Here is a 10,645-nt window from a genome sequence, read left to right on the forward strand (position 1 = left end):
GGGGGGAGGGGGGTGGGGGATGTGAATGATGAATTTTAATCCATCAAAAGAATTGCTTCCATTGAGTAATTAGGAAAGGGAGGATTCCCAATATCCCAGGAAATGGTAGCTATGAAAGCACAAGCGTAAAAAGGCCTGTGGTCTGTGTTACTAGTTGATTCATTGGTCCAAGTGGGATATTTTTCCTTTAATGGTTTAATGATTCATTAAACCTTAATTAACAGAAAGGTAGTTGTGCTTGTTAACCTGCCATAGAGATCCTTCTTCTAAAGGGAAGGATGGTAATCCTGGGCATGAATTTTGAAACACACATATGCACACATTAACCCAGCACCAGGAGTGAACAACAACCAGCAATCCACAATGAACTACTAAAAATTTATGTTTCTGTTTGCCTTGTGGAATACATTGGCTCCTTCAGAACTTATGTAGTTGCTTGGGTGAACAGGTTATATTTTGGGAGAAAGTTGGGTCTTTTCCTAGAGAGGCATTTGCATTTTCAGCAATTTAAGACATTAATAGTTGCTATCTTTCAAAAATAAATTTGAGTTAGGGCCCCCAAGAAGTGTAAGGGGAAATTTTCAGGCCACAGGTAATCAGGAGTTTAAGTTTTATTTTAAAGGAAGTATTCCATCATCTCAGTGCCTTTTAATAATCGATCAGTTATATTTATTGAGCCTTTACTGGGTGCAAAGGACTGTACTAAGAACTAGGGAAAGAACTCTACTATAGAGTTGGTAGACACAATCCCTTAAATAGTATGAGAGAGGAGCTGATTCATTTGATACTTCCTTTCATTCACTTATAAACCAGAATTCCTAATAATTCTCCCATCTAGAATTTCCTCAAGCATTTGGTATAAGTGCACTGCACTCAGCAGTAATCCTATTGAGTAACCATTTGATATAGGTTCTAACAAGAGCCTAGGTAATCCTGGCTCTGTCACTTAGCTATGTTAACGTGGGCAAATCACTTAACTTCTCTGTGCCTCTGTTACCTCATCTGTAAAATAGGGATTAAGGCTATGAACCCCCATGTGGGACGGGGGCTGTGTCCAACCTGATAAACTCGTATTCACCCAGTGCTTAGTACAGTGCCTGGCACATAGTAAGTACTTAGATATCATAAGAAAAAACAGAGTGTGCTCTACTGTTCGTTGAAAAGTACTGAATAAAAAACTAACATTTTCCATGCCCCCAGGAGATGTATAATAATAATGATGGTGTTCACTATGTGCCAAGCACTCTTCTAAGCGCTGGGGTAGAAACAAGGTAATCATGTTGTCCCACGTGGGGATCACAAACTTAATTCCCATTTTACAGATGAGGGAACTGAGGCACAGAGAAATGAAGTGACTTGCCCACAGTCACACAGCTGATAAGTGGCGGAGCCAGGATTAGAACTCATGTCCTCTGACTCCCAAGCCTGGGCTCTATGTTCTAAAAGAGCAGGCAAACATAAAAATATTTACTAGAGTGGTCCAAATGAATAGTTATTGAGCTACACATGAGCTGAGGATGGTACAAATAAGTTTGGTGGGTGGAGGGAGGGAGGGAATTCTAAGCTGGGAGAGCAGCTTGAAAGAAAGAGGTGAAGGAGGTAAGAGAGTCGAGAGTGAAGTCTACATACCATTATTGCTACCTGTGGCTGTTCACCTAATCACAAGCCCACAAGATTAACAGAGAACTGACCAATATGTAGCATTTTGAAAAATGGTGATGTAAAACAGAATGAAAATAATAAGCTTTTACTACATGGAGAAACTTACAGAGTTCTATAAAATGGGAGAAAATCTTTAACCTACAATATAACACCCCATTTTTCTGGCAAAAATTACAATCTAATTATTATTGTATTTGTTACACACTTACTGTGTCAAGTACTGTTCTAAACACTGGGGTAGATACGAGCTAACAGGTCACACAGTCCCTGTGCCACATGGGGCTCACAGTCTAAGTAGGAGGGAGAACAGATATTGAATCTCCATTTTACAGATAGAGGAAATGGAGGCACAGAGAAGTTAAGTGACTTACCCAAGGCCACACAGCAAGCACATGCCAGACCCATAATTAGAACACAGGTTCTGATTCCCAGGCCTGTGCTCTTTCCACTAGGCCCCGCTACTCCTTTTATGATTCACCCAGGAGCTTCACTTGACTCAAAGCATATGGCCAAACACTGAGATTGAAGAACATCAGACCACATTCATCAGATTAAGACTCTGACATCTACTGAAGTTTGGGTGTAAGCACCTGCCCTTTCAAGCACTCAAAGCACTTCATCTCTGATTACATTTGTGTCATCCACACAGACATTATGGTGATATTTTCTATCATTTTTAGTGACAAGGAGTTTTTTCAGTCATATGTATCTCTGAAATGCCTGTTTTTCCTTTTAACTTAACTCAAATTGCATTCTCCAGATTCAGTGTCATCATTTGCTTGGTACCTGGTAGGTTTTCTTCATTTGTGATTCATTCGTCTTATTCAAAGACATAACAACAACAAAATCAAGCCTGCCCTAAAGGGCTTAGTCTAAAGGAACCAAAGAAGAAGGTATAAACCCAAACCAAGCTGACATAGGCATTCTAGCACACGCTTGTGGGAAGCATGAACCGAATATGCCATTGCAGTCATCTATTGGCTAAAGCCTAGGCAAGATTCTTCAAACTAAACTGTGGAAATAAGCTGGCTGAAAGAAAACACTCCATTTCAGTCACTTCCGTTTAGTTTCAAATATATTCAGATCTGGTTTGATTTTGGATTGAGGTCTAGAAGTTATTCCAATCCCAATCCCACAATGCCCCCAAAGCACAACCTAAAACCTGGAGCCAATTTCCCAGGACTAGGTCAGCCAAAGGAAAGTACATGTTGACTATCTAATTGCTCTGAGTGCTGCAGAGAAGGAGATACTTTTTATTATACCCTTCTGGTTGTCTTTAAAAGTGAATTGAAGCATCTGAAACATTTTAGGATCCTAATTTAGTAGAGAATACGACAATTTCATAACTTGGAGAACTCACTTGGATAAGTGTGTGTGTGTGTGTGTGTGTGTGTGTGTGTGCGCGCGCGCGTGTGGTCGGCTCAATCTATCATGTTTATTGAGCGCTTCCTATGTGCTGAACACTGTAGTAACCAATTGGGAGAGTACAACAACATAACAGACACATTCCCTGCCCACAAGTTTACAGTCTAGAGGGGGAAACAGACAATAATATAAATAAATGACAGATCTGTAAATAAGTGCTGTGGGGTTGGGAGAGGGGATGAATAAAGGGAGCAAGTCAGGGTGACACATAAGGCCATGGAAGAAATGGAAAAGAAGGCTTAGTCAGAGAAGGCTTTTTGGATGAGATTTGCCTTCAATAAGGCTTTGAAATGGGGAGATATTTTGTCTTTCGGACATGAAGAGGGAGGGCATTTAAGGGAAGAAGCAGGACATGGGTGAGCGGTACAGTGAGTAGGCTGGCACTAGAGGAGCGAAATGTGAGGGCTGGGTTGCAGTAGTGAGGTGAGATAGGAGGGAGCAAGGTGATCGAATGCTTTAAAGCCAGTGGAAAGGAGTTTCTGTTTGATGCAGAGGTGGATGGGCAATCCTGGAGGTTCTTAAGGACTGGGGAAAACATGGACAGAACGTTTTTGTAGAAAAACAATCTGGGCAGCAGAGTGCAGTATACATTGGAGTGAGGAGAGACAGGAGGCAGGGAGCAAGAGGGCTGACATAGTAATCAAGGTGCGTTAGGATAAGTGCTTGGATTAATGTAGCAGCACTATAGAAGAGAGGAAAGGATGGGTTTTAGCAATGTGAAGGTTGAACCGACACGATTTAGTGATAGATTGAATAAGTGGGTTGAATGAGAGAGACAAGTCAGGACAATGATAAGGTTACAGGCTTGTCAGACAGGAAGGATGGTGGTGCTGTCTAGAGTGATGGGAAAGTTAGGGGGAGGACAGGGTTTGGGTGGGAAGATAAAGAGTTCTGTTTTTGACATGTTAAGTTTGAGGTTCATTTATTCATTCAATCATATTTATTGACAGCTTACTGTGTGCAAATCACTGTACTAAGCACTTGGGAGAGTATAATACAACAGACATATTCCCTGCCCACAACAAGCTCACAGTCTAAAGGGGGAGACAGACATTAATATACGTAAATAAACTGAGGTGACAGCAGACATCCAAATAGAGATGTCTTGAAGGCAGGAGGAAGTGAGACACTGCACAGAGGGAGAGAGATCAGGGTCGGAGATGTAGATTTGGGAACGTAAAGGTGGTAGTTGAAGCCACATGAGAGAAACAGTCTACATTGCATAAAACATCCTATTCACAGCATGCTCACTTTTGATTTTACCTAACTACTGGCAATCTGCTACAAGTCAAAACTCACTTGTGCTGAGCATTAGCAGCATGGGAGAGAGTCGAGGATGGAGACTTAAGGTTACTGCACGGAAGGAGGCAATGATAGTTGCCTTCCATATTTTTACCAAGGAAACTCTAAGGATACACTACCAGAACGATTGCAGATGGAGGTGGGGCATTCTGGGAGAGATGTGACCATGGCGTCGCTTTGGGTAGGAGACGACTCGACAGCGAAAGGCAAGACAAGACTGGACTAGGCTATGGAGATGGAATTGAAAATGCATTTTAAAGTATAAAGTTGATCCAAGGAGATTTGGAAATTTTAAAAAATTCATATAATGTCTTGGATGGATAATCCCTCAGGTAGAGCCCCAAGATTTTAGTACAGTACTTTGCACTCAGCTGGTGCTTAGTAAATATCATCGATTACTTGAGTGACTTGAAAGCCTGTGAGTCTAACTCTGAGTTTCTAAGGTGGCTGACGGGTTGGGGTTTATCCTCAGTTGAATGTGAATTCCATTTATTTTGCCCTTGCTTCATTTCAATCAATTGGGATATTCAGCCCAAGTTTCATTAAAAAAATAAATTGAAATATGCACTTCATTTAGCTAAAAAACCATCAGCACTTTGCACAATCTTTATACTCTTTTGCTTCCCTTATCAGTAATTTAGACTGTAAGTTCATTACGGGCAGGGAACTTGTCTGCAAATTCTCTTGCATTGTACTCTCTCAAGGGCTTAGGACACTTCTTTGCCCATAAGAGCACATTAGTAAATACCATTGGTTGATTTACTGAATGTCTGTCTACTGCACTAGATTCTAAGCTCCTTGAGGGCATGGATTGCCTCTATTAACTCTATTGTACTCTGTCAAGTGTGCAGCCTGCTCTGTCCACAGTATGCACTCAAATTCCACAGACTGATTATTTGAATAGCTTTAAATAAAGCCCAAGAAACTCAAGATTAAGTTTACCCAATTTTTATGTAATTACAAAACATCAAAAGACCTATTTTACAGGACAATAGAGTTTTAACTGGTTTCTTCAGATTTTCCAAAATCTAAGCTCGCAGCTCATTTTTGTTTCCACAAAGATTTGTACCTCCAAAACTCAAATCCGAGTCATTTGCCATGTTAATATACACAACATTAGGGTGATATGACATTTTGTCTGAACAAGGTTTACAACTCAAGCTCTTGAGATCATTCTTGTTGACCTGTTCTTTGATTGAAACGGCATTTCTTGATTGTGGACTTTTCTTCCCAGGAAACATCCAATGAAGAAAACGAAGAGAATGAAGAGGAGAATGAAAATTCTGAAGGAGAAAATGGCGAAGAGTCCACCACAGTGTCTGCTATCACTCCTTTGTATGGAGAAGAGACAACACCAGGAAGAGGGGACACTGGTTTAGGAGCAATCAAGGTCCCCAAAAAGGTAACAAACACCCCGCATTCACAAATACCAGAAGCACCTTGTATGTTTCTGTACCTACATCACTCAGAATATGACATCTTCTCCACTGTGTTTCATCTGATATTAACTCTATTGGCACATACTTAGAAATGAGGTTGGGTCTATGTTTCAGAAAGCGTTGAACTGGACAATCAGGGGTGCAGCGCTCAATCCCTCCAGGCCTTACTCATAATAATAATAATTGGGGTAATTGTTATGTATTTACTGTATGCAAAGCACTGTAGTAAGCGCTGGGGTGGAAACACGATAATCAAGTCCCACGGGGCTTCACATTCAAAGTAGGAGGGAGAACAGGTATTGAATCCCCATTTTGCAGATGAGGGAATTGAGGCACCGAAAAGTTAAGTGACTTACCCAAGTCACAAAGCAGGTGAGTAGCAGAGTCAGGATTAGAATCCAGGTCCTCTGACTCCCAGGACCATGCTCTTTCCACTAGATCACTTTAATTCTCATCTAGCCAGGGGCTGCACTGACCACATTACTCTCCTTTATATGCAGAATGAGGTGGTTCTTCTCCCATAATTGACCTTTCAGGAGTACTCTTAGAGACCACAAAATAGTGGATTTCCTCTCTAAAGATCCCACCTAGTAGCCAAACATAAGATTGTGGTACCCCATATTTTAAAAATGGAATGAGAAAGGTTTCGATATTACTACCAGCTTGTGGCTTAACTTTTCACCCTTGAAGATCATTGTGGGGGTAAGAGGGAGAATCACCTCAAAGTCAATTTAAAAGCAAGGGAATGGAAAAGAAAAATCCTGCCTGATCACTACTTTTTTGGAAAAAAAAAATGGTATTTGTTAATTGCTTGTTACATGCCAGAACGTACTAAGCTAATCAGGTTGGACCAAGTCCCTGTCCCATACGGGGCTTACCGTCTTATTCCCCATTTTCCAGATGTGGTAACAGGCACAGAGAAGTGAAGTCTCTGATGTGACTTGCCTGAGGTCACACAGCAGACAAGTGGTAGAGTCAGAATTAGAATCCAGGTCTTTCCGACTTCCAGGCCTGTGCTCTATCCACTAGGCCATGTTGCTTCTGAGCCCTGTGTTCCAGGATAGCAGGCTGGGTGCAAGCCATTTGGGTAGGGATTGTCTCTATTTGTTGCCGAACTGTACTTTCCAAGAGTTTAGTATGGTGCTCTGCACACAGTAGTGCTCAATAAATACGATTGAATGAATGCATACAATGAAAGCATCAGATGAGAAAGCATAATAACATCAGTGAGCTTTGAAGTAGTATCCACCTCTTCACTCAGAAATAGAGCAAATCCTTACAAGGAGCAGTACTGGAGCCACAGTAAGAGAAAAATAAGGTGATGTAGGATTACTATTGCCATTTCATATCTTCCAACGACACTGAGGAGTCATGGCTCAGTGGAAAGAGCACAGGCTTTGGAGTCAGAGGTCATGGGTTCGAATCCTGACTCCGCCACATGTCTGCTGTGTGACCTTGGGCAAGTCACTTAACTTCTCTGAGCCTCAGTTCCCTCATCTGTAAAATGGGGATTAAGACTGTGAGCCCCATGGGGGACAACTTGATCACCTTGTATCCCCCCCAACACTTAGAACAGGGCTCTGCACAGAGTAAGCGCTTGACAAATACCATTATTATTATTATTATTATTGAGAAAAGCAACCAAAGCATTTCTCAGCACTTACATATATTTGGATGGACATTTTATTTATTTTACTATTTCATCCTGGCATATTTGCTCTATTGTCCATTTGAGCTTTGTTCTTCCACCTCCATTATTTCTAATTTCATCCATCTATCTCCCTCATTTAATGTTAAGATTCTTGTATTCAGGGCACATGTAGTTTGCTTCAGTTACACTTTCCCATGTGCTTAGTACGGTGCTTTGCATGCCGAAGGTTCTCAGTAAATACTATCAATTGGCTGATAAAATGGAGATGTTCAAAACACTGGAATGGCTAATGAAATGGAAAGTTTAGAGAACCTCACAGTGTGTATTTGGATCCATTCACCAATGGCTCCGCTATTCGTAATTCATCTATGAAAACTGAATTTTCTTCCAAAATGTTCCTCACAGGGTGAAACTCGTAAAAGTACTAAAAAGGAGGAGAGTGACGAAGAGGAGGAAGAGGAGGAGGAAGAGAATGAAAATGAAGAGAGTGAAGCAGAAGTAGAGGAAAATGAGCAAGGCATTAATGGTACCAGCACCAACAGTACTGAAGACAATGGCAATGACGGTGGAGAAAATGGGGGTGAGGCAGCTGAAGGGGAAGAAGAAAGCGTCACTGAAGCCAACGAAGAGGAAAATGGTGGCGAAGAGACCACTACATTTGTAGATAGCATCCAAGGGGCAACGACCCCCTCTAATGGGGCATATGAGGTCACCACCCCACCCACCACCAGCAATGGATATGAAGAAACAGTCACCAACGAATACGATAGCGGGTATGAAGTTTATGAAAACGAGAACGCAGAACCACGTGGGGACAATTTCCGAACATACGAAGACGAATACAGCTACTACAAAGGCCGTGGCTATGACGGCTACGATGGCCGAGATTACTACAACAACCAGTGAAGAGCACGACACCAATCAATGTAATAATGACAGTGGTTTGCAAGGAAATTGTTTTTGAAGTTCAACTCAGGAAGGTGCAGTACACTCGGTAGCATAGAATGGTGCTGCCTCTCCAAAGCATCCCTCCCTCAAGTAGGTAGAGACTTGCTAATGTCCACCCCAAATGACTTTATGGAAAATCTTGGTGTTTGGGGCCATTTCAGAGGGAGTTTTGGGGCTGCAGCACCATACGTTTTTCATAAGTGGCATTGCTAACTGCTAGAATGTGCTTCTGGTTAAGGTCATGCTTTTGACATTACAAACACTGACACAATCAACGTGCAGCATTTAATCACAGTGCCTGCCAGGTCTACTTATTATCAAGTGGTTTTAATGTGCAACCTACAATACCAATCTACTCGTTGTTTATATTAAAAATAAAATGCAACCCCCAAACCATGTTGTAAAAAAGGAAAATAATTAACACTATTGATGACATTCTTCTTGTGCTTATAATATGACATGCCAAAGTTTGCATAGACCCCTTTCTGAAAACATCTACTAGTTGTATTTCGACCTTCTCAGGGTCTCATCTGGAAAGCTTCCACTACTGTACCAGTCTCGACTAAGGGAGGGAGAGTAAAGCAGAGGCATACCCATTCCATTCCTAGCTCGGCCAGTGGCTATCAAGTGGCAGGCAATGTGCTACAAGTCAAGACTCCCCTGTGCTGGGCAGCAGCAACATGGGAGAGAGTCAATCAATCAATCAATCAATCGTATTTATTGAGCGCTTACTGTGTGCAGAGCACTGTACTAAGCACTTGGGAAGTACAAGTTGGCAACATATAGAGACAGTCCCTACCCAACAGTGGGCTCACAGTCTAAAAGAGTCGATGGTTGGAGACTCAAGTTACCTGCGCGGAAGGAGGCAATGGCAAACCACTTCTGGATTTTTACAAGGAAGACTCTATGGATACACTACCAGAACAATTGCAGATGGAGGTGGGGCACTCTAGGAGAGATGAGTTCATGGTGTTGCTATAGGTAGGAGACGACTTGACAGCATAAGACAAGTTGCATTTCAAGTTAGAGGTTGAAATTCTCCTTCTGGGAGAGAGGGATGGAACAAAAGATTAGGAGAAGAAAACTAACTGAAGTTCTTAGTTCATAAAATCAGCTTCAAGTTTCTTTCCAAATCATTTTAAGAAAGATCCAATTTTTCATTTGCACGTCTCAAATTCTAGATAAAACTGGTGGTTTATGGCTACGTTAAGGATGAGGAAGACCAAACATTTAAGTCAGATTTCATTGTTTTATTAGACAACACTAACTTATTGGAGGAACTCTCCTGATGAGCAATGAAATTCCACATTAGGTAGACTGGTCATTTGAATGGGGTTAGAATGATAATTAGCTCTTCGTTGCTAATCTCTATTACTCTTATTTCTATTACCAGTTAATTCAGCATATGTCACTACATTTGGTCTCCCACTTCTTGTAGAGTTTCTGAGATAAATTTAGGTCCAACATATTTTGCAGTATTCAACTCATGTTTGAACACGTATCACAGGAATATTTAGCCCAGACACTAATCCACTGTACGCATCAAGAGGAAAAGGAATGGGTCAAGTGTTTGTCGTATAGAGTGCCTCCCATCATGTCTCTATACTATTCCTCCATTGACGGAAAGCACCAACAAAATGGCAGTTCTATGGAGTACACTAGATAACCTCTGGAGATTCCTTCCAGACTTGGGATACTTTTTTTTTTTTAAACCTGCCTTGGCTATTGCGTCTCTTCAGGTCTTTTACGCCATATCTGATTAGCTAAAAGCCATAGTGAGTTACTGTTTCAGTGTTTTTAATGCTTCTCACCAATCAGGCTTCAGGTTATTTTGATTTAAGACAAGAACAGTTACGTTGATATCTCCCTTTCCACCCCAAAAGGAGGAAGAACCAGTAGTTGGGTGACTCAGTTGTGCTTACACAAGCAAAATAGAGAATTGAGGCCAAACAAAACAGGAGAAGCAGCATGGCTCAGTGGAAAGAGCATGGGTTTTGGAGTCAGAGGTCATGGGTTCAAATCCCGGCTCTGCCAATTGTCAGCTGTGTGACTTTGGGCAAGTCACTTAACTTCTCTGTGCCTCAGTTACCTCATCTGTAAAATGGGGATTAAGACTGCGAGCCCCCCATGGGGCAACCTGATCACCTTGTAACCTCCCTAGCACTTAGAACAGTGCTTTGCACATAGTAAGCGCTTAATAAATGCCACTAAAACAAAA

The 10,645-nt window shown here is 41.6% G+C and overlaps 1 protein-coding gene across 2 annotated transcripts in view; it reads left to right on the plus strand.

Moving 5' to 3' along the window:
• Positions 1–8,810, plus strand: part of LOC119947636 (integrin binding sialoprotein) — a 34,011-nt gene extending 25,201 nt beyond the window's left edge. For both annotated transcript variants that reach the window (XM_038769223.1, XM_038769222.1), the window contains exons 6-7: positions 5,624–5,791; positions 7,885–8,810. In XM_038769223.1, the coding sequence (XP_038625151.1) occupies positions 5,624–5,791; positions 7,885–8,385 (669 nt within the window). In that variant the 3' untranslated portion in view covers positions 8,386–8,810. The remainder of the gene's footprint in view (positions 1–5,623; positions 5,792–7,884) is intronic.
• Positions 8,811–10,645: the final 1,835 nt, after the last annotated feature.

This window comes from Tachyglossus aculeatus, chromosome X5, assembly GCF_015852505.1.
Source record: "Tachyglossus aculeatus isolate mTacAcu1 chromosome X5, mTacAcu1.pri, whole genome shotgun sequence".
Taxonomy (NCBI): domain Eukaryota; kingdom Metazoa; phylum Chordata; class Mammalia; order Monotremata; family Tachyglossidae; genus Tachyglossus; species Tachyglossus aculeatus.